This window comes from Pan troglodytes, chromosome 8, assembly GCF_028858775.2.
Source record: "Pan troglodytes isolate AG18354 chromosome 8, NHGRI_mPanTro3-v2.0_pri, whole genome shotgun sequence".
Classification (NCBI taxonomy): Eukaryota; Metazoa; Chordata; class Mammalia; order Primates; family Hominidae; genus Pan; species Pan troglodytes.
In genome coordinates this window covers 89,210,746-89,235,801 of record NC_072406.2, presented here as the reverse complement: position 1 = coordinate 89,235,801, position 25,056 = coordinate 89,210,746, and the positions used below count along the sequence as shown (strand labels likewise).

At 42.0% G+C, this 25,056-nt stretch overlaps 1 protein-coding gene across 44 annotated transcripts in view; it reads left to right on the top strand.

Moving 5' to 3' along the window:
• Positions 1-25,056, top strand: part of KCNMA1 (potassium calcium-activated channel subfamily M alpha 1) — a 764,605-nt gene that overhangs the window by 617,364 nt on the left and 122,185 nt on the right. For 26 of the 44 annotated variants that reach the window (XR_010146932.1, XR_010146930.1, XM_054659718.2 and 23 more), the window contains 2 exons: positions 1,006-1,092; positions 8,055-8,131. Coding sequence is in view for 40 of the 44 variants with exons in the window: in XM_054659718.2 (XP_054515693.1) it covers positions 1,006-1,092; positions 8,055-8,131 (164 nt within the window). In the remaining 4 variants the exon portion in view is untranslated. Of the gene's footprint in view, positions 1-1,005; positions 1,093-7,541; positions 7,900-8,054; positions 8,132-11,901; positions 11,911-18,509; positions 18,684-24,368; positions 24,799-25,056 lie in introns of those variants that run through there. The other 18 variants (XM_016918668.3, XM_063781912.1, XM_054659720.2 and 15 more) reach the window with 4 other exon arrangements.

The following is a 25,056-nucleotide window of genomic DNA, read 5'->3' as shown; positions in this document are numbered from 1 at the left end:
GTTTTATTCAGAATCCCTGAATTCAGTATCCATTAAGCCTGAAGTCTTTTCTCAGTCTCTGCATCAGACAATCTTGTATTCTGCTTTTGATCTGCAGAAAATTAAACTTGTTTGTTTCATCCATTTATTAGATTAGGATACATTTATCTCTTCTGTCAGTCCAAACACAACTTGGTCAGCTAATCTATTTACGCCACTTTGAAATAGGACAATGTATATTTAGGTTCCCACTTCTCTGCAGGGCAAGTTTTTTTAAGGGGAGGTTTGCATTTGTTTTCTCAATTTGCCTCAATTAGGACATGCTAGACACACATCTTATTCAAACACCCTGTACATTTTTATAAACAGCAGACTGGAATTGTTAAGTATATCCAACTGCTGACTTAAAAAAAAAAACTGTTTGGGTAAATCCAATTCTTCCTATAAAGGCTGTACATGGAATCAATTTCCATGTCCTTATCAATGTCATGAAGACGTTCAGTTTGCTTCCGCATTGGTTACGGGTGTCTTGTACCATTCCCTGCGGTAATATGTGGTGTGTGTACATGTATGTTTATGTATATCTATAGGGGTCCCATTAATGCTCTGTCATTTAATGGAAAATTGTTGTAGCAATAGCTTCATCAGGCCAATAATGCTTCCGTGTTGACCACCAATAGCAGTTTCAAAAGGAATTTATTCTGATGGACTTTGCTTCAAATCATGTGCCCATGATGGCAGCTAGACTGCTCCATTATATAAACCCAGGCCCTAATACCTTGATTTGCTTTGATTTCCTCAACTGGGAGCATGCCAGCCTGGGAAGTAAGCAGTAGTGCTTAATGATGGCATTATCCAACTAAATGTATGGGGCAGTGGACATTGGACTCTGGACAAAATCTTTGGGGAAAGCTTTAGACTAGTGGGCCCCCTATAAACACAACAGTATGGTGTAGCCTTCAAGGTTTTATTCAGAACATGACCTCACAAATGTATCTTCTCTGTTTGTTTTTGTTCACTGAGCAGTATATTAATTAATCCTGGAAACCATCTTAAGATCCAAGAAGGTACTTTAGGATTTTTCATCGCAAGTGATGCCAAAGAAGTTAAAAGGTAAGAGTTTATTTTCAACTGGCTTTCTTTCTGGCCCGGCCGTAGACACCTTGACCCACGGAAGTAGGCAGGCTTCCATAACCCCAAAACTCCTTAACATGTCTATGGCCATCAACTGGTGTAAGAAAAACTTCCACGGACTCCAGTTCATGTAGTGAATTCCACATCTTTGAATGAGAATAATAAAATTTTAGAACTAGGAAGCCTAGTTACCTGCTCATTTATTTCGTGAGGGAGAAAATGGGGGCTCAGAGAGCTGAATGACTGCTCGAGGTCATCCTGATTCCTGATGATTCAGAACAACATAACAAGACAACTGGCTCCTTATCTAGTGCTCTTTACTTAATATTATCTGGGAAATTTACTTGAGAATTATCAGTTTTCTACTACTCTCCCTGCCAAATAGAATTTCAAAATGTTGGGATTAATTTCAGATGGAATATGAAACTGGCTCTATTTCTATTTGTGGCCTCCTAGGTAAGTGGCTGAAGTTGTCAGCTTCAGTTGTTAAGCCACTGTAAGTGCAGCACAGGATTTCACTGGCCTACATGTTTCATGACATTTTTATTCGTATCCTTAAACCTGTTTAAGCAGCCTAGGAATTCACAGGGCCCTTTGCAGCACAACATGGAATATTATTGTATTTGATTCTATCTTATGAACTTGGAGAAATTTACTAGCAGAAAATGTGATGCAAATGTTCAGACAGGTCATTCAGCTCAACAGTAATATTGCATAAAATATTTTAAGTACATTATTAATTGTGAAGGTCTATCATTAGTTATATAAGCCTATTGTCTTCATTGAATGAGTTCCTAGTCAAAGCCAGGCCTGTTCTAGGTGTGCTACATTCTTTATTGCTGCTCTTCAAAATAACCCTGGAAGGTAAGTCTTCTCAAACACTCAGAGCTTTGGTTTCCTCATCTGTAAAATCGAGATAAGTGATTTGTCCAAGGCCATGAGGCACATAAGTAAGTGGTGGAGCCTGGAGTGGAACTGGTCTTTCCTTTTCTAAAACCCACTCTCTTTCTACCAAATTTAATAATACTACCACATTCTTACAGAGGAGGGTTTATTACACCCCAGCACTATTCTAGGTACTAGGTTCTCTGTATCTAAAACTTGTTAAACTCTCACAGCAACCCCATGAGATAGGTAGCATTACTCTTTCCCACTTTACATATGAGGAAACTGAGGCACAACTTGGCTAACTAACTTGCCCAAAGCCATACTGCTAGTGAGGAATAAAGCCAGGAAGTTGGAGCTTGCACTCTTAATTATTTGCCTAGGTTAAGCCTGACACGCTGAGCACAGAACGATGACATGTGACCATGGATACTTAGGGTCCTCTTCCTCCCCATCCGCTCTAGCAAACTAAGCCATACTGGCTACAGAAGCTTTCGGGAAAAAGAAAATATGGGCTGTTGGAAGAAAAAAGAATTCTTAAACTGAGCGCTCTAATAACTTAAATTTATTTCTGCAAATTGGGGAAAGATTGCCATGATTGAGTTGTGGGGGAAAAATACCTCCCTACTCAGTTCACGGAATCTCCCGGTTGTTCAAGAGTATCCTGAGAACTGGGTACACCTGAGGAGGGAAATTAGGATTAATGGGACGGAACCTTCCCTCTCCCTGTGTTCCAATCAGGTCTCCTGGAGAAGAAGCTTGTGCCCTTGTCCAGACTGTGAGACACAAAAGCTTGAAACAGCATCTCAGCACCAAGTACAGGAGGCTGGGGAGCACAGGAGAACCATATATCACGTATACCTCCCAGATAGCAAATATAATATGAAACTCCCATTTGTGTAATTCTATTTCCTATTGCATCTCTCACTAATGAATGTCACAAATATCAGGCCGTCCAAAAAACAAATTACCTCCTATATTAGGGAGTGCAATATGTCTCATTTCAGTGCTTTATGGTATTCACAAATACATGCTGACACAATCAGCTACAACACCAGGCTGTAATTTTCCATGGCGTGTGATGTGTCAAAGCAAATGCTGTCAGTTAGGGGATTTCAAATAGATGAAGACTGCAAAAAACCACAGAAAGGACATTGGAGATTTGAATGAAACTAAACAAGCTTTGTAAAAATGGAAAAGTAGATTATGATGATCTAGTATCGAGTTTGCACCCTCCACTGCAAAAAAAGCAACAAAAGAAGTTAATGAATTCTAGCTTGTAGAAACCTTCAGATGCAGTGTTTTAGAAAATGAGGAGTGAAACCATCCCACTGCAGTCTTAAGAAGGTCACTTGAGGATGGGCATTTGGGTACTTGCTCTTTCCTCCTTGCCACCAAATATTTTCCTTTTAAAATAACGTTGGAACCTAGACTTTAATATAGGAGTCACAAAACGGTGGCTCAATGACTCAATTTGGCTTGCACATATGATCCTTTTGAGTCACAATTTTAAAATATAAATGAGTTGCCAAGGTGAAAAAAGTTACGAGCTTTTATATAAAAATCCTTATTGCTCATTTCTCCTGAAAAATTGGCAGACCCAACAATACTGGGAAGAAGTCTCAAACTCACTCATTCATTCACCCATCAAATGTGTATAAGTCGTTTACATTTAGAAGGCTCTATACAAGGCACCAGGGAAACAGTGGTGAAAAATGAACAATGGGGAGAAGTCCCAACTCTCATGGGGCTCATATTCTAGGCAGGAAAGAATTACAGTTTTTAAAAAAATAATTAGTGGTAAAAGAATTAATGCAACTGGGTCACTGATTTGGGTTGGGTATAAGTGAAAGCTTCTCAGAGGGGATGGTATTTGAGCAGAGATTGAGATGAAGGGAAATAATCCATCAGGCAGGGATCAGATAGGAAGAAGAGATGGGCTGGGAAGAAGTTCATTGTGGATAGGGACCCCAAGAAGGAAAGTGTGGCTCGGGAATAGATTTGCGGAGAGTGGTATGAGATGAGGTTAGAGAGAGGCAGAGGCTGGCTCCTAAAGCACTTTATAGAAAGGTTGGATCTGTTATAAAATGGAAGTCATTGATGGCTTTAAGCTGATCTGATGTATATTTTGAAAAGGTCATTCTTCCTGCACAGTAGAGAATGAGAGGAATGGGGCAGGAGAAGAGGTGAGAGACTCAGCGCCTATTGCATAGTTTAGGTGAGAGATGATGGCAGCTTGGACTGACCCCTGAGTGGAGGTGGAGAGAGGTGGGTCCCATTCAGACTGTATTTGGGAGAGTGTGCAGAACCCCCCAATGAATTGGGCAGAAGTAAGGAAAAAAGAGGAATGAAGGATGAAGGCTAGAGTCAGGGCTTAGATTGTGTTGATCTTAACCAAGATGAGGGATACTAGAGAAGGAGCAAGTTTTGGGTAGTAGGAAGTTAAGCATTCTATCTGGGCTATGTTAGGTAGGAGATGTGTACTAAACATACACACAGTGATATCATAAGGCAGTTGGATCTTAGAGTCTGGAGTTCTGGGGATAAGTGTGAATTGGAGATGAATATGTAAATGTGGGTGCTGTTTCTTGTCTTGGCAAGAAACAGATGACACACTTAAATGGGAAAAAGGAGGAGAGTTTTATGAAGAGACTGTAAAGTTATGGGCAAATAGGAAAGGAAAACCAACAAGGGATGGCCAAGCACTGCAGAGCTAGCAAGAAAGGGGAGCCACCTTCACCCTAGATCTGTGGGGTCAAGGGGAAGGAGGGCTATCAGGAGCTGGAGAGAGAGGCTGTCGTGTGCCATTTCATAGACCTGTACAGGAGGGCACCCGGGGGGTCAAGGTGGTGACCTCATCCCCCCTCACCCTAGTCTCCTGCTGACTCCTTCCACTGGACATGCAGACCAGGAAACCAGAGGACAAGGAGACCATACAGGCCAGCCTTGCAGGACACAAAGCTGGTCTGATGATGGGTGAAGCAAGATCACCAGCTGAAGGCTGCTTGTGGGAGGGGTACGGCGAGCTGGAGCAAGTGGAGAGGAGAGGAGAGAGAGCTGTTTTGGAGTGTGAGAAAGCAAGCAACAGGAGAATGGGGTAGATCCCAAAGAGTGGGAAAGGCCCCTGAAATCCATGGTTGTGGGTTTAAAGTGAGGTCGGCATGTTTTCTTTCCCAGCGAAACTCCGTTGCTCAGGTGCAGGTGTGCAGTAAGGGAGGGGCTTTGCGAGGTGAGCATGACAGAGGCAAAGATGGGTGGGGAAGAGAATGATTCTTGCAAAGAAATGCCACTTGGCAGAGGTCAGCTGAGCTTAGATACTCTGCCTGCTCCAGATCACCATGGACACCCCCGACCCTTGCCTCATTTCACTTATTAACCTTAATTGCCTAGCCTTGGAAGACATTATGCTTAGTGAAATAAGCCAGGCAAACATTGCATGATCTTATTTACATGTGGAACCTACAAAAGTTAAACTCATAGAAGCAGAAAGTGGAATGGTGGTTAACAGGGGCTGGGGTTGGGAGGGATTGGGGAGATGTCCATCAAAAACATGAAATTTCAGTTAGACAGGTGGAATAAGTTCAAGAAATCTATTGTTCAATGTGGTGACTATAGTTAAAAATGAATTGTATACCAGAAAATTGCAAAGACAGATTTTTTTTTTTTTTTGAGACAATGTCTTGCTCTATTGCCCAGGCTCCCAGGCTGGAGTGCAGTGGCACAATCTCGGCTCACTGCAACCTCCACCTCCTGGATTCAAGCGATTCTCCTGCCTCAGCCTCCCAAGGAGCTGGGATTACAGGTGCATGCCACCATGACTGGCTAATTTTTTTATTTTTAGTAGAGACGGGGTTTCACCGTGTTGGCCAGGCTGGTCTCAAACTCCTGGCCTCGTGATCTATCCACATCAGGCTCCCAAAGTGTTGGATTACAGGCGTCAGCCGCCACACCCAGCCAAGACAGTAGATTTTAAGTGTTCGTACCACACAAGGTGTGCTTCAGTTTCCTTATCTGTATAATGTATATGTTAATTAGCTTGATTCAACTATTCCACATTGTATATGTATTTCAACGTGTTGCAAAACACACATATATACAATTATTATTTGTCAATTAAAAAATAAAAATTAAATTAAAAAATCCAACTTTAGTTCATGAAGTAATCAAACTTTATCTTTTCACAAGTCTATTCAGGCTTATCATCATGTCATCATCTCTTTAGTATAGACCTTGGGCTCTGGTGCCAGGCTATGTGAATTCAATCTCAGCTTTGGTACTTTTAGCTGTGTGGCCTTGGGCAGGTCACTTAACTTCTCTGTGCTTCAGTTTCCTTATCTGTAAAATAAAATAATAATCATACCTCCTTCAAAGGGTTGTTTGAGGATCAAATATGTTTAATGCTTATAAAATACTTAGAACCACACCTGACATGTAGTCTGTTCTCTATAGATGTTAGCTATATGATTGTTACCGTTATTATCATTATGTGTTAAGAGCAACAAAGGGGGAGGGAAAATGGCCAAAGGAAGTGGACACAGAGTTACTTTCCCCAACTTGGATGCTTTCTACTTTCCTGTTCTTCCTGTGCCAAGGCAGATTGATTGGGTTCTTAGCCACATTGCCACTCAGGGTCAACAGTCAGCTAGGATTTCTTTTTATTTTTTTTTTAAATTTTTTTGAGACATAGATGACAGCTGGCATTTAAAGAAAGAGTGGAGAATTTGCTAGGATAGAGCAAGCATTGGACTTGGATTCAGAAGTCCTGGGGCTGGCTGAATCCCAGCATGGAATGACTGGGCAATCCACGACAACCTCCTCAGTTTACAGATGAGGAGACTGAGTCCCAGAGATTTAGGCTGCAAGATCTCCAAGACCTCATGTGGATCCAAAAGTCTTAACATTGGTTTCCAATGAGTGCCAATTATAAATCCAAGTCCTGTGAAAACATAAAAAGGAACCTAAGAATCAAATGGTCAAGAATTGTGTTTATTTCTGCAGCCCTGGTCAAGAAAAGGCCATGTTCATAGCTGGCATTCAGTTTCCTGTTGGGAGTGGTAAAGGCACCAAGCCAGGGATTTTGTTAGTTCTTGGATCCAGAAGGTTGTAGGGTTGTTCCAGTGAATTTTATCACCTCCCCAGTACTGAAAGGGCACAGGCCTCTTGTGCTGTTCTAGGCACTGTGATTTCAAATAGTGCTTGAATGATCTTATTTTTCTTATCCAGAATATCTTTGACACAGCTAATGCACTGTGGAATCACCTATGGACATTCAAGTCAGATTAGGAGATTTTCTTTTTGAGTGCTTCATCTCATTCTCCTTCTACCTACCTATTGCTTCAGTAAGCTCTACTCACCCCCTTCCAGTGGTCAGCTGAGCTTTGCTCCATAGTGAGAAGAAAACCCTCATTTAGTGCATGTTCTCAGGGCTGGATAGCATGGGAATTGGTCCAGTCAGCTTTGGAGTAAAATAAGCTGTGAAACGCCAGAGGGGGTTTGACAGAGGAACCCACTGACTCGTGGCTTTCGTTTTTCCCTCTCTGCAGACCTCCTCAACTCTGTCTCCCTTTGGCTGCCCAGAAAAGGTGCTTTCAGAGTGACAAGGTTGATATTTTTATTTGACTGAGAAACGACATACTTCTGCCCCCCAAATATATATTTGACCAGACTGTGGGAATTTTGGTGTTGTATTTAACTTCCCCACCAAGGGCCCAGGGCTCATTGCCCACGTGTCCGCACGAGTAGCATCAAAGGCTGTTCTCAAAAATGAAAGACGAATGAGCAGACACAGTGTGTCACATCAGCAACTTTTTTCCCAGTTTCTTTGCAAATGGAAGTTTATGAAAAGGAGCACTAACTCAAATCGCAGAATCCTGTGTTTGAAATAAATGGTCTTGCAACAAACATTTCCGTCTGCAAATGTCTAAACCTTTCAAAAGATTAAAGGAAATTAATGCTGGCGTGTTTCATTAATTTGGCACCACCGTGGAGGAAATGTGGTACTCATTTCATTTGGGTGGATTATGAAACGTGTCGGTTTTTCCATTCTCTTTCTCCAGGGCATTTTTTTACTGCAAGGCCTGTCATGATGACATCACAGATCCCAAAAGAATAAAAAAATGTGGCTGCAAACGGCGTAAGTAGTGTTTCTCTCCCTGTCCCCTCCCTTTCTCATTCCTATTCCCCAAATTCCTTTTCCTTCCCTTTTCTTATTAGAGAAACACTAAACATCAAGAGTTTTCTTGAGTATGTTTATGTTTCACCCAGCAGTTTAAAGAAATATGAAATAAATACCTGTCCTTGCTTTGTTAGAGCACAGGATGAAAAATCACCACCATCAACACCTAGGAATGAAACCTGTGCCTAGTCCCTGCTTCTTTACTCTAGAGGTGCCTCAATAGATGTGTCCAGTCTAACAGAGACAAGTATGATGTATAATAAGGAGGAGAACTAAAGCCACAGAGCACAAAGTGTTTTTGTATCGCGATTTCCAGTGGATTGGGGGTCCCTGAGTATATAGGGTTGAGAGAGAAACTAAATCTGAGGACTTGGTCTCCAAAATGGGAGTTGACTCTTTCCATTTGGAATTCCTGCTAGTTTTAATACCACAGGCCAGAGTTGGCAACTGTGATACCTTCAGACTGCCCCCAAGAAAAGAACTTTCCACTGCCAAAGGGCTTCAGTTGCCATCGTCCAAAGGTCGACCTCAAGCATCATCGCTCTTTGGGGTAGACTAGACTGGGCTCAGTTGTTTCTGGCATATTCTGTCTCAAGTCCCTTCTAAAGCAGTTTGCCACTGGGGCCTCTTGAGAAAGATATAGTGAGTCCAGAACGTGGAATTGTGAGCTCCTGAGATACCATGACTTAAGTGGCCTTTGCTTTGAGAAGGTTGTGCCTTTTGCAGTAATTATGCTGTATTGCCTAATAGAAATTGTTCTCAATCCTTGAAAAACAAACAAAAAATGATGCCATCCTTCCTATGGTGAGTTAGTCTTTTAAAAGCTCCTTATAATCATTGCTTTGATTCTCACCCTAACCCCATGTAATTGGCAGGGGTGTTATTAATCCCATTTTACAAAAAGAGGAAACTAAGCTTCCAAGTTTGAGAGGATGAGATTGCTGACAGTCACACAGCCAACATACAGGGATTTGGGCACACCTGAAGGCCTCTATTGATTCTCTGGGTGCTCTAACATTTTTTTTGCAGAAGGGAAAGGCAATGTGGGCAGTCTTGGGTCTGATGAGTAAGAACAATTATGAAAGAGTACCCCATAAAATCCTTGTTCACAAGCAGAAGCCAGACAGAAGAGCACCATTCCTAAAGTATGCCACTGAAGGAAGGACCTTTTTCATTGTACTCCTAGAGTGGGGTACAGAAAATGTAGAACCAGTCATCTATAAATATCACTCTGCTGGAAGGTAAAGAAGTTCCTCAATCCATGGGGAAAATTCCCTTGGGGTGCACTCTTGGTCTAGAGAAGTTTCTGCAGAAATCCCCTCAGGGTGGGGCAGCTTAGGCCCATGGGTTTCCTCCCCCTGTTTCCACTGACTTAATACAGCTGGTCCCCTTCCCCCAGACTCTTATCGAGATGAGTATTTATTGATATCTCAAAACAAGAGCCTCTAATTTCTTGGGACAAGAATTCCCCGATTCTGACAACCTACCGAGAAGAGCATCTAAGAGAGAACAAGGCCTAGAATGAACCTCACTCCCCATTCAACCCCCACAGACCCCATGAATCCAAAGACCTTCTTCACCAGGCAGTCCATCCCAGCCATGCTTAGTTGGTTGTGGACACAGCAGCACGGATGAGTTAACCAGACATCTCCTGAATCATTTCAATCAGAAGGAGCACAACAGTCTGAGGGTTGAGGGAAATAAGAGAGAACAAATACAAGAGGTGAACACTTCTGTAAAGAAACGCTTGTAGTGAGGGGTTGGGAAAGGGAGGAAAGGTGAGGCCAATAACCCCTGACAGGATATTTGCCAGACCCTCATCCCACAGAGTATCAAGGAAATAGCAAGACTGTGATTCACATATTGATTAGCTGTTCACATATTTTTGAGTATCTTCTTTGGATGAGCTGCTATTTTTGGTTTTAGGGATGGAGTGGTCAACAAGGTAAAGTCCCTGCCCTCCTGAATCCTTTACTCTGGTGAATGGAGACAAACCATGATGATGTAAATAAATAAATTCAGAGATAGCCAGTGCTAAGAAGAGAGAAGAGACTGCCTGAGGGTTGAGGAATCCTGCAGTGGTGCTACTTTATAGCTTGGAAGGTCAGGAAGGCCTCAGTCAGGGGTGATGTTGAGGCCAAGACCCAATCCAGATAGGGAGAAGAGCAAAGGTCAAGGTCAGGAGGCAGGAATAAGTTTGTGGTGTTTGAAGGATGGAAGAAAGGCCAGTGGCACTGGGGAAAGGGTAGTATGAGATGAGATTAGAGATGGAGAGAGGGGACGTGGTAAGAAGTGTGGGTTTTAGTCCTATATTAGGAAGCCTTTGGAAGATTTTAAGTGAGGAAATGTCATCATTAGTTCTTAGTTTAAAAGATGTCCCTGGTGTCTGGATGGAGAGCATTCTCGGGAGGAAGGAGTGGAAGTGGAAGGATGAAGTGAGAACTTCTCTGACTCTTGCTCTGACATTGGAATGTCCCTCATAGGACGCCATAGTGCAACACAGCAGACTAAATTGTCCCTAGAAATAAGAAATAAGGATTTGGCCTCTAGGGTATTTTTCCACCTTGGTTCCAGACAGGTAAACAGCAGCAGGCTTTAGCTTCATCCTGGAGAGAGGGGCCCATAATTGTTTGAAATAATTTTCTTCTCTTCATTTCCTTTAAAGTTGGTGGAGCTAGTGAGGTATATAATCTCCCATTATGCACTGCACCAATTGCTGCAAAAGGCCTGCCTCTACAAAGCCAAGCCAGTGTAACAAGGGCCTCACTTCCTTCTCTGTACATCCCTGTGCCTCCTCCCCCAACCTCAGCTTCTTCATCTCACAAAGGCCTTTGGCTATGTAACAATCAGAATTGTCTGAATATTGCTCCTACTAATTAAAAGGCCATAGAACAGAGGGCAGGATGCAGATTTGTGTGTGAGGTGAGGGGGTGGTTAGAATAAAATGAATTATTAGAAATAAACCTCCACATGTAGGTCAGGCAAGTGAGGAAATTGGAGAAGATGTTTTAGTTGCAAAGAAATTTTAATTAGAAGAAACTAGGATTATTAATAACACACTGGGGGGACCCCCATGCCTTCGAACAGACATTGCTTGGTTCCCTCTCTAAGTTGGAGAAGACAGCTGACCCACATACTCATCTGCCCAAACGTGTTAGTCCAGGTATTAATAATTCACCCTGGAATGGTAGATCCCGTGCGGGCAGAGCTCATGACAGTCACTGGCCCTTACCCATAGCTTCCTAACCCTCCTTCCCCAACCCAGTCTTCCCCTTTCACTTCCACCCCTAGCTCCTCATTCACTTTCATTCAGTAACCTTCAACATTTCACGTCATCTCATCCGGAGAAATATCAGGTGCGGACATTCCGTTTCTGGAAATCCTGTGATAGTATAGTTTAACGTTTGCATTTCTTTCCATTTCTTCATAGCTCTCTATCAAGGAAAAGAGTCAAATTCAGCTGTCTGGCCGAGGAGCAAGTTCTCAGGGTCTACTATTTACTCATTTTCTTTTTCTATATAACAAACCTTGTCTAATGATTTACATTTCTTCCCCCAGCCTCTAAAAGTTTGCCAAAGTGTGGACTCCTAGTGGACAAGTAATGTCTAGTTTGATGTGTTTGAAGGAATTTTCTTTGACTTCAAATCATTGACATATCTTTGATTTATTTTTTTCTCTTTGCTGCCTTGGAATACGGCCCCTACTCTATTTTAACTGCACACTGGTAGTGATATATTGTGAGTAAAACGGGTTCCCAGCAGCCCGGAGTCCAGTTCCCCCTGTCTTTCTCTAGAAGAGATACTCTTTTAATTTTCTGTACAGTTTTAGTTTCCCTTTTACTTTTGGTATTTATGTTGCATGTAGCAGTGACATCATGCCCCAACTCCTTCATCCCCCAATGCAGTCTACAGAGTAGCCTGGAGCCAGAGAGTCCCCAGGGAGCCTGCTCTCCATCCATCCACCCCAGTCCCCGGGCTCTGGCCAGCTTCGGGCACTGTCTTATTTTTCTATTTGAAAATAAGACCTTGACAACAGTGTGTTTCTCTTGAAGGCCTTGTCTCAGGACTTTTAAGGGACACTGATTAGGCTGAAGTAATTACCACTATAACTCCAGATGCTTCATCAGCTGGGGTAATTGTCATGCTTGCCTTTGATAAATTATACTTGGTCTCCTTTGTTATTGAGGTTGGATTCCTCTCCTAAAGGAAACACATATGCCACATATATATTCCCATGTTGTGATACATACATATATATATATATATATATATATATATATATATACACACACACACACAATATGTACCATGATGTATCAGAGTATATGTACATTCTTAAATGTAAAAATTCATATTTTTACATATAAGAGTAGAGATATTCCATAGAGTGATGTATTTATTGCACTATATGCTTCTCTGTATGAGAAGTGCTTGCTAGATAATTAATTGGTTACTCAACTTTGGGACTGTAAGTATCTCAATTGTCTTACTGGAGACAAGTATTTGCACAGTGGTAATTATTATCTGCAGTCTATGAAGTTCCCTTGCTTTACAACAAAGTTTTTCTTTTAGTCAGTACTCAGTAGGACACACCCAGTTGCTTTATGAATGTTAGTCAGACATCTTGGAAGATCCCTTTACCTGTTTAAGGCAGAAAAGCTGACTGGAGGAGAACATTCCATTTCAGCAATGAGCAATGTATAAGTCTGAACAAGTCAATGCAAGTGTCTGAACCTTTAACTTACTCAAGGAATAGGATGCCCTTTTACTCAACAAGATGTGGCCATTGAGGAGGAGCTTTTAAGGCCAGCATTGAGCTTTGGGTCTTTATTCATGTTTGTAAGGCTCTACTGAAAAGGAGACCCAATCTGTGGAACAGTTCAGTCCAATGGCTCTGGAATTTTAGAAGATGTTTCAAATTCAGTCCTCTCATTCCTTTGCAGCAAAAGAGGCAAGTTGATCATCTGATTTTGGTTAGTCATCAGTGTTTGGAGGGTACAGATTGCTCACTTTAAAAACAAAACACAATGATGACCTTCTTCAATTCAATGCACAGTCTTGCCAAAATCGACTCTGTGGCTTTCTTCATCGACAGAACCCTTTAAACATGGCTTGAGGGCATGGCCCACTTTCATACCTGCAGAGCTGCGTACTAAATTGAATGGTCCTTCAGAATTGGAGAGAAAATGTGGTGTCAATCAACCAACAACTGTAGTGCCAAATACTTCTGCCTTCCTCAGCCACAATACAGTCGTTAGGGGCAGAATCAACTAGCTCAGTGTGCTCTGTGCTGCCAACATTAACTAGCTTTTTCTTTCTCCTCTGTTTTTGGAAAACCACCTGGAAGACCTTTCTTCTTACTCCAGAAGGTAATGGGAGGAATTTTGCTAAGTGAAGACATCATTTCTCATTTATAGGACTTGAAAGAATATTCTCTGATTCCCAGTGCCACATCAAAGGCCTCACCTTAAATCCTGGTGGACTTTTTCTTCCGTGGATATTTTTGTTAGTAATGTTAGTTGCTGCAGAGCCCATGAAGAGTAGCTCCATGTTTCTTGCTTGGAAATAATCCCTCCTTCATTTGACTGATTTTAAAAGTGAGGCTGTGACCTGAAAAGTATCTATTGATTGAATGGCAGATGTTTTTTTTCTTCCATCCCAGTCTTCCCTTGAATTTGCTCCATTTGAAATCTAAAACATTTTCCCCAGCAGTTGGAAAACTCCACCTGGGCCCCTCAGTCCAGTACTGCTTTTTCCTGCCTCTTCCAATCCACCCTGGAAATTAAGATTCTGCAATTGGAAATTGGCTGACAATTTGGTTGCTGATGCAGGTGGCAGATGGTGCTGAGGATAGGATGGAATCCAATTCTTCCTTCCATTCCAGGCTTGGCTCAGAAAGGCCAGCCAGCAGAGAACCTGAGTTTGACAGCTGATTATCCATTTGACTCAAGGAAAGAGCAGTAACTGAGCTGCATCTTCACCAGCCACTTTCCAACAGGTTTCTGGTCTCATGATCATGGCCTTTGAGAATAGAGGAAAAGTTGTCCAAGAACACTTCTGAGAAGCCTTTTTGTTTTAAACACTCAAGAGTAAACAAATAGTTTTGATGATGTCCATTAGGGAAATACTTCTATTTTGTCTCTGTAAATAGTACTATGAAGTTATGATGGAAATGTTGGTTGAATATCCACTTCACTGTGGTAAAGAAAAGCACATAAAAGCTTTTTCTCAAATTGTGAAACTGCCAGGACCTAGGTCTTCAGAGGAAGGTGAGACTCAGGGTCAAATTCTTAGCAACCACATAACCTCATAGAATCCATGGCCCTGGTCCAATAACAAGAACCTTATGATGTGAACCAGAGGGTAAACTGAGTCCCTAGAGCCCTGTATTTCTGCTTTCCTAGAGTTAAGTTGGCCTATCGGGGCAGTTAATTGAGCATGAAGTTTCAAGAGCCCTAAGATGGAATGACAGCTTTGGTGTTCACACTTGCCAGAGACACACTCTTGTCTGCTCCCAGTCTCAGGAAGCTGCAGCAGGGCTTTAAAAAGGAGACGCAGTCAGCTGCCACTGAAATAGTCCTCCTGTGCCAGCGGTGGCTGCAGACCCTAGGCTTATCTCCTAGGACCTCTCACCCTTTCACTGCCCCTACCCCTAATCATCTGCTGTGGATCATGAGAAGCCATTGAATTGAAATGACACTGCATATATTTCAATTCTCAGAGACAGCAGGGTCCTCTTTCTATTCCTTTTGGAGAAAGGCTAGTTCCAACTGCCCATGAACTAGCTGCTCTTCCACATTGATCCACTAGATGTCCTCATAGATCTACTTTGTATTACCCTTGACATCCTGGGGAAAACCTTGTCTGAGAATTGGGATTTGGGAAGGGAACAATGGGTGACTATGTAAGAAAGAAAATTAGCAAACACCAAAGGAGAGAGGACGCTTTGTGTGGCCAGGGAGTAGATAAGAAACTTACTTCTGTTTTAAATAAATCCTGAAATTTTCAAAGTTGCACTTTGAGACCTAACCTTGGGAATTTAAAGTGGAACTCTTCATATCTAAAATTAACCTTCTAACCTAAATCAGCTCTAGAAAAGGAAACAGTCACTGAGAAATGGAAACAAAACACCAGTGGTTCTGAATATCCATGATTCACTGTAACAAAATTGAAGGGTTAGGAAGCCAGAGAGAGTTGAGAGAGATGAGGGGTGGTAATTTCCAAATTAGGAGGTCCATGACTTAACTTTGATATAATTTAATTTTACAACTTAAGAGTATAATTTTACACAGAGAGTGTTCAATTCTTCTGGAACATCTACCACCAGGGAGACAACTCCTCATCAGCTTTTAGTTAAAGAGTTTGTTCATGATTTGTATAATGGCCCAGAGGAGAGCTCTTCCTGGCCAGTACTCATATCCTTCAAGCCTGATGAATCGCTCCACCAGATGGGAGGTCTTACCTTTTAAGAAAGTGGACCCAGAAGTCTCTAGGTGAAGATACCTGACAGGGAGTCAATGGAAATGGACTATGCCAGCAGTAGCGAAAAAGAGCCACCTTCCCAGTTGGTGGCACCTTGATCTAGACATTCCGATTCATGAAGGTTTGTCAACATGTGGGGCTCAATAGTTTTTAACTGTTTCTGTCTTGTCTTTGAGCCTCTCATTGATCGTTCTTGCTGATTTTGTGTGTGTGTGTGTGTGTGGTGGCACTTGTTTGTCTTTTGAGATTTCTATTTTGCATTTGGTGTGAGTGTAAAAATGATTGGGAAGGAATGACAAGTAATAGCATGTTTTCTTTTTTATGCATATGCTGCTTTGGAATGTGACTGCTTATAATTAACAGTTAATCTTCTTATAGCAAATGGTTTTTTGCTGCTTCGATTACCAGTTTCAGCCTGTTCCTGCATGCTAACAATAAGAAATTTTAGAACAATGCATGGTCGCCAGAACGGCTAACAATAACAGTTGCAAACAGTCCCTGAGAGCCACTGGTTTGTCACTGTGTTTCCTCCTGAACTCATATCAAGGAGGAGGTTTACATCACCCATTCTGATCTGTTTGCCTCTGAACAAATAGTTTCAAAAGTTATTTCATCCCCATCATCCCTCCCCTTATCCTTAAAGACGGTATATTTATAAGAACTTTCTTTCTCCATAAATGTGTCAGATTCTATTATTGTACATAAACCCAAAATGGCAGTATGGAAATGAAAACCAGGGACTGTTGCTAATGAGAAGCATAGCATTCCAGAGTTTGATGGGCTTCTCTTCTGCTACAGCATTTGATTAAAAAAATTGTTTTTCAAAATGATTTATCTACGGTGAAACAAAAAAATCATCCTTGTTTCCCTCTTCTGTGTAAATAACAAATCAGTGTTTCCAGTAAAAGAAATAAGAAAGAGAAAACAAGGGAATGTCTGCAGATTGTATGCCAGATCCGGATGCATTTAAGATAAATTTATGTTCATGTCTTTAATTGAAGACTTTTTTCCCTTTCTTGACTTCAGCCGTTGCTGTTTGTTTGGGATGTCTGGGCATTCACACCATGCCTTCTAAATTCCTCTGATTCAAATGCTATAGTGGAACTTTTTTATTTTTTATTTTTTTTTGGTAAAAGCTAAAGCTCAAAGGAATGATATACCACCATTGAACAGGGCTGGGGCTGCATGATGATCTGAACAACAGACTAGCTAGGACACTAAAAGAACATGTCACTAAAAATGTGAGCCAAGTTTACAAGAATGGAGTTGCTGCTGAAGAGATCTCTCATTCATCTCCCCCAGTGCCTGTTCTTCACAATCATAACGTTACCTTTGCTTGACAAATATACTGTATGGCAAGTCATAAAGGTCTTAGAACAGGACTTGACCCATTTGAGAGATTTAAACCCCTCTTCCTGGTGACTGTAACATTCAAAGAGGGCAAAACCACAAGCCATATTTTAAAATAAGAGTGCAATCATTCTCTACAAAGAAAAAGAAAGAGTGGGGGAAATGACTTTCAAAATGGAAGGTGTGGGTGCAGGGAATAACACCTCCTCAGTTTAGGTTTACCATTTGGCAGTAATGCTTAGAATAAATGTGAATTCTTCTTCCACCTCGTGAGAGAAGCAGGCCAGTTCATGATAAGTGATAAGCAAACATGTTTGCCTGTTGTAGCATCAAAATGAGGTACAAAAACCTTCTCTTGTACTGAAATATAAATTGGCTTGAAAGGCAAAGGTGAAGGGCATTGGAAACTACGATGCTGACTTCCAACAACTTTTATAGGTTACCACTCAGTTTGGATCCCCAGGCAGTGCAGAACCTACCATACCAGCTTTAGAAGAGCTATCAATGCTGCATGCAAATTGCATTAAGATATTTCACATGGAACCTATTCTTCTATTTCATGTTTTGTCAGTTTTAATCGATTTTGGTGAATATTTTCTGTATAAGGAAAAAAAAATAATATGATTAACCAATAGCCTGATTGCTTCCTGAATTTCTATTTAGTGGGGAGAGAAAGGCAGATGCGATTTTCAGATCCTCTCAGCTTTAAGCAGGAAATACACCCATGAGTAGCTAAATGCATTCCAATAGAGCAACATCTCATATGCTTTTGGTGATTTCTTATTTGTGAACTGCCTTTAATGTCAAATCTGCAGCGTTAGTCTTGAGTAGCTGCATTTCTTATATGGACAGATTTGGATATTTGTTCTGTCAAGAGTAAATTTAAATTCCTGTAGCCATCATATAAACTCACTCTTGGGAAGTTCAGCAAAGGCATCCTCAGATTCTGTATTAACACGTAATCGTTTCACATCTAATTTGATGAAAGCTTGTCCCAGCCTCTGCCTAATGCCCAGAAATGGATGGAAATTAGAAAGCCTATATATTAGATATTTTTGCATCTTGCAAAAACCATTTATTATACCAAATAAGCAACTAATTTCATTGATTGGCAGTGTGTATATTTTGTCCTCCTGTATTAATCATACCAGGGGAAAAGTGTCGGTTACGTTTTTTGCTGTCGATAATTTGCTCTTCTTCCCATTTGAGAACCCGAGTGTTTTCAGCCATGCCCTTTTCCTGTGGTCACCGCTTTACCTAGGGGAGAAAAATCATGTGCAACAGCCTTGGGAGACGATAAAGGCAATTTATATTTTTGCTGCTTTTTTGATGTACAACCAAACTGTTACCAACAATCACTCTGCATTTTTTTCTGGGTCAAGACTGTTAAAGTGAACTAAGACCTGTGTTAAATCCCTTCAGCTCCCTTCCAGCTGCCTTGCTGTGTGTGACCTTGCCATTAATTGCCGCTCTTCCTCTCCTCCCATCCAACCACACGGTTATAGCCAAGATGTCCATCTACAAGAGAATGAGACGGGCATGTTGTTTTGATTGCGGACGTTCTGAGCGTGACTGCTCATGCATGTCAGGCCGTGTGCGTGGTAACGTGGACACCCTTGAGAGAGCCTTCCCACTTTCTTCTGTTTCTGTTAATGATTGCTCCACCAGTTTCCGTGCCTGTAAGTTTAACCTCAACACACGTAGTTCCATGTTTGTGCTGTCTGTGGTATCATCCCTGTCTTGTGCTGTGCCTTGTGGTTCTGAGTCAGTCGGGCTGATGTCTTCTTCCCAGTGTGAACTCCTGTGTGCTGACATGTTGCCCCAGCTGCCTGTGTCTCTGTGTACGTGCCTAGGAAGGCCTCCCTTCTGATTTTCTTAACTTGCGCTTCTTGTAATAGCATGCAGGACTGTGATATTACAGTCTGGTGATATCTTTCCTCTCTCTCCTTTAAATAAATATAAATGGAAATTAAAGTGACAGCATATCACCTACTGTATTAATACAGAGATATGCAGAAGTGTACATGTTAATATTTTTGAAATGGCTGTAAATTGAATTGTATCAAAGGGAGGAAGGAAAGGGTGTAGCGAGAACAAGCCAGCTCTAGCATTAAATTGCTTTTAGTGAGCTTAGATAGTTTCTTAGATAGTTTCCAAAATACAACAGAGTTTTGATGCAGATGGATATATATATATATATATATATATTTTTTTTTTTTTTTTCTTTTTACTGTGTCTCTCTAACCTGTGCCTCATTCCTCCAGTGCCAGATTTTGTCTTTTGTTCTGGAAACGAGTTTTCTATGTCTGTCAGCCTGCACTGGGCTAGTGGATTCCAGAGCTTTTTCTCAGAATGATGACTATTTTGAAGGACTGTTCCATTAATATCTTTTATTTTTCCAATAGTATAGCCCCTGTTTAACTAAGGTATCTTGCAGCAATTGTGATTCCAAATGCCAACAAAAAATTTAAGTCAGAAACCTCTGTGATATCCCTGAGTCCATAGCACAGGCCTCTGATGTCAGTCTTCTTTGTCATCCACATGCTCAGAGATGTTAAAGAACCTGTCAAGGCTATGCAGCTGGTAGCTGGCAAGGCTGAGATGTGCCAATTTCCTGAGACCTCCCTTATCCTTGCTTCACCATGGACTTTGCTGTTTTCCTGATACGGTTCATAAGTGAAGTTCCTGAAAGCTCCAGTTTGAGACCCTGGGACTGTGGGTCTTGGTCCAAGTGCAGAAAAGGCTGTGGTTCCACTGGGGGACTTTACTTGAAGTATAACTATAACTTTGTTTTCATGTTTTGGTAGCATAGAAGGTAGGAGATGGTTCTCGTTTCTTCACTTCCTCCCTTCCTCTTTAAAGCAGTCAACACATATATTGCTAACCTCTTGCTCCCTGTCCTCTCACCTTCCAAGTGCTCAGAGCTGGTTGAGCTACACTTTCCTAGCAGGGGTAGGTGTACACTGACGACAGGAGGAAGAAGATCACTGAGCTCTTAAGCATTTATTCCCATGGAAAATGAACTGGCTTGACTCCCCTGTGCTGGTGTTGAGGCTGGTCCCAGCGGAGTGCGGCTGTGTAGCAGGGATCCATGAGGCCTCTAGGGCTCAGGGAACCGGGACTTCACTGTGTGCCATGCCAGGTGCTTATGTTTGGGCCCAAAGTTCAAGTGCAAAACATGATTTGTGCATCGAGCCATATTAGAGGCATTTAGAAAACTTTGATCTAGGACCAGAGAGTCATTCTCTCTGATTCACAATTTCCTGCTGCTCCAGAGCAGTGCCAAGGGACAGGATTCACTTCAAAGTAATACGTAATGGAGGTTGCATTGAGAGGGAGTGTGGACTGCCACATGGGCCTAAAATGTTGGAAAGATTTCTGTTACAATCCTTAGATGCTACCATATGAATCCTTATCACTTTATTTTCCCCTGAAGAGTTATCTGTAGTTTGCATGCCATTACAGAGATAAGCTAGGGCACAGCTGCACAGAGAACTTGTCTGTCTACGATGTGCAGCAAGACACCAAGTTCAAAGATAGGTGCTGGGGAGGAAGAGCAGAGGAGGGCCTGAGGTGGCATGAGTTGGTCACATCTCTTTGACTGATGGTGGTGAAAGTAACCACAAGCCCCCGGGTTACTCTTCTGCCTAATGCACAACTTCTGTTCTCAAATAATCATGAGGCTCTAAAACCTTAGCCTAGACTCAGTGGAGAAAAGAAAGGAGCCACTCTGGCTCTGAGCTAGGGCCCCTTGGTCATGTCTTGGCACTGGCCAACAATACCAATCACAGCACACTCTGTGTCCCCCATGTAGACCCCATGGTGCCCAGTGTGTGTAATTTCCATTATATCCAAGAGAAATCTTAATTAGAGGGATTTCTCAGCTGTGCAATTTAATCCAACCATTGATGGAGACCAGGGAGAAGAAAACCTTGGGGTGGGATTGTCCCATTCTCTAAGAAACATTCTGTGAGTGGCATGTTGTCCCTCCCATGCCTCCAAAATCAGCCCCCACCAGGGAACACGTGGAGCTTTGGGCTGCGTGTTGAAGCCTTAACTGGTATTGACAGCTCAGGGGGCGATTTGCCTTCTCCGTTTCATCAGTCATCCTGCCGTCATCACTCCATCAAACAAAAGCAGATTTCATCCATCCCTGTGTGAGACCACTCACCTTTGACCATTAATAATAAGTTAGAAAAATCCATTCCAATTTGAGCCCCTTTTTGGGCCTGCATAAGCCCTTCTTCTCCAATTATAAAAATGTCTGTCTCTATGTGAAATTCCACTGGCAGTGCTCCAATAGCAATCCCCAGGCATCCCTCGCTGGTGGTGGAGTTGGGTGGTGCCCATTTGACAGAGCAAGTTGACTCAAGAGCAGTGGTGAGAGTGGGCTTTTCATTAAATATGAACAGATGTGAAATGTAGAGGGTTTGACAATTAGAAATGGCAGGAGAAGGGCCCTTGAATCAAAGTGAGGTCAGATGGGCGGATCAGATTACTTCTCTTACATTCTTTAGTTGTTCTGAAAATCATTTTGAATTAGTGTCAGCAGAGCCATGATGAGTTTTGCCCTTTGTCTTTTATGCTAGGGCTGTATTGTTTCCCAAGACACTCATTAAAGGTCATTATACTATTATGGAGCTTGCTTTGGTCGCAGTTTCCCAGTTGAGCCAGTGTGCTTTGGAGACTGCCTAATTCATTTCTCTCTTTCCTTTCGTTTCCCTCTTTACTCTATTTTTTTTCTTATAAGGGGAAAAATTTCCGTTTTCAAGGGATGTTAAATTGAAACACAAAGTCCCATTATGTGTTTTGTGAAGTGGGAAGAGAAGTAGCTGGTTCCCAGAGGAATGGTAATATATTAAAAGTGCTCACACAGTTCTGAAAACCTGCCTTCTAACAACAGGGGCTGCCTGCTCGGTGCACCCCTCTATGGAGGTGTGGCCCATTACTGTGGAGCGGTTGAGTCATGTGCTATTATGATAGTTGTCTTCTGTTGAACTCAGGAGGAGATGGAAGGCCAGACTGTGTTGACCAAAAGAACTTCAGAGGGGAAGGACTAGTTTAGGAAAGACAAAAATCAAAATAAAAGGTGTCAGAAAAGTAAGGCAAATTGTGACCGATAAGGATTCACCACAAAAGGATTTTATTTCTGGCAAGACTGAAGTGTTCAATATGGTAGGCTAGAATCAGTGCATAGAGTGTCATTTTATGATCATCTTGGTTTTGTTTCCACTTCAGATGGTCCTGGGCAAGAGTCCCAGCTCTCTCAAAAGACATCAGGATGGTATGGGCCTCGTCTTTTTCACAAGTAGCTGTGTTCTAGTACTATTAAATGTAAAAAATGAATGTCTAGCAACATACACACGCACATAAATATAGAAGTAGATTCCAATCAGTACGATTTCTTCCCACTATAATTTTGTAAAATGGACCTTTCTCTCTCTTTAGAAGTTTATTCTTGTTATTTCAGTCTTGCCTGCTATCTGATTGCTAAATGTAATAGAAAGGGACAATTAAAATTATGATGCAGTGGCAACATAGGGCCATACTGATTCAGACCTGCTGAGACCTGCCTGACATGATTCTGGTCACAAAGCATCAGTAACTCTGGCACAAACAAATTAATCCTGTGGTAGAAGAGAAGCAGACCTTTAGATTTGCACTTGGAACCAGCTTTAGCTAAAGTACATGTGTGATTGCTCACACCAACCTTTCAATTTACTAATTGTTTAAACCTGCACAATTACATGCAGCATTTTGCAAACTACTGTAGCTAATTTTAAATTACACATGACTTTTATTTCGGGTATAAATATAATACAAGAAGGCATTCAACTCCGATGGTTAAGCTGAGAGAAGTCCAATATGATTAGGTTGAAGGGAGACGTACCAAAATCAGTTTAGTGTAATCTCGAGTCTTGTCAGATAATAAACAAAAATCAGCTTATCCTGAGTAGCCTTTGGTTTGTGCAGACAGAGAATTAACATTGTCAATAGAACTAAAGTCACTTAAGTGAACTAATGGCATTTTGAAGTACATAAAATCAGATACAAGGGCAGGGGGTGGAAACAGCTCTAGGAAAATGTCTATAATAGGACACACCCTATCCTGACAGTCTCCAACGCCTGTTAAAGGAGAGTTAATTTAATAAGCTACATTTAAAAATCAACAGCCTACAATTATCTCATTCCTTTTATGTGCAGTTTTAGGTGACTTCCTCAAATTCCCCAATCCTAAATTCTATTTGCTTATTTTACTTCTGGGCCCTAAAATCAATTACTCCCCTCTTTCCACCACCACTACCAGTGAGAAAAAGACAGAAAAAGGAGAGCCAAGGATAATAAGCATGAATCAATGTGATCATAGTTTTTCATGTATTAGTTTTAAAGCCTGTTCGTCTGAGTCTCCATTTTCTCCCATCTTCCCATGCTTGCCATGCTGATGTGAGTGCGCGCTCTCTCTCTCTCTGTGTCAATATCCATCACACATGTGCACACCAAACACTACCAGAGCCTTTGGGTTCTCCCCTGGCTCTTTAGTTACCCTGGCCCATGCGTCTTGATTTGACCCTTTGTACTTCATTGCAGGAAGTAAAAACAGAGTGGCAGATCGGCCTAGGCAGCCATTGGGTCATCCCCTGTGACTAAGACCTAGTGATGGGCCTGGAAGGGGCTTCTTAAGACACTCTTATTGGTAGCAGGCGAGGCTACAGAAGCCACTGCCTCTTGCTTGATTTTGTGACAGCCACGCTGAGCCATAGGTTGACTGGAAATATGCCTTACTGTGGGCCTTAGCTCACTCTGTGCAGTGGGCAGCTTCTTAAATCAGCATTGTAAGGCAGAAATCATGCTTGGGCAAAATTGCCTTTGAGAAGGGTCCTTTACATCGCTCATCTGTCAAGAGCTCCCAACACACTGGGTTCTTCTCCAGAATAAATAGCTGGTTGTTTCAGTTGAGTGTCAGGTAAAGTCACTGGCTTGTATTTGGGGACCTTGTTGTGCTTTCACCACCTTCCAAAAAAAGAGTATGGTTGAATTCCTGAAGATGAATACACTATGAAGATGTACTGCAGGTAGATGAAAGGAGACGGGAACAGTAGGCAAAAGGCAGCCATCTTCTCAAAAGAAATTCTTTGAAACAGGATTGGGAAACAAGAAGGAGAAAGGTCAGAATGAGGGAAGCTGACAGGGTCCTTTGTGTATACCCCATCATGGGACACCTCTCTTCCCAGGGACACCATGCTGTAATAAATGACTCGGCTCTTTAAGGACAAACTAGAAAAGACATTGGCATGCCTCAGGTAAGCCCAGAAGAGGCCCTTATGCAAGGTGACATAGAAATTATGTTTGCTTTTTTATTTCAGGACAGTGGCCGGTTCTCAGGATACTCATCCTGACAGCTTCTACCACCAGGCAGCGAATGCTTCCTCTTACCTCCATGGTGGAGGGCAGATGTGGCCAGTTAGCTCCTCATCTTCCATCCTCCTCCACTATCTCAGGCGACAGATGCCAGGGCCAGCCCGCCTTCCACTTGAGCTTTCTTGTCAAGGCTCTGCCTTGAGCCCAAATCCTGACCTTTACTGTATGAAATAAAGTACTGATGAACAAGCAGAGGTTTGAATTAGAGCAGGCTTGGAGCAAATGTCAAGTCCGTCTCTGCCTCTTTCCTCCACCTGCACCAGGAGCCTCGATTAGACCCAGTGTGGAGTTTGCAGCGCCTTAGGCTTTATGGGTCTGGGGAGACATAACTTATTAACAAAGAGTTATTAAATTTTTATAAATTTTACAACACAATGTAAATGCCTCCTATGAATCTACATTGTATTCATTATCATTTAAAACGTTAATTAAGTCGAAGTTGCATTTAATTTCTCTCTAAATGGGCCTCTGGGAAGACGCTTTTAGAAACATCTGTGGGAGCGTGCGGCTCACGGAGCTGGGGAATCCCCCAGCCCGCATTCAGGATCGCCCCCTGAGTTGATTGCTATCACGTGTCTGTGGCTAATTTGTTGTGATGTGATTGGGCATTGTCTCAAATTAGTATCAGACCAA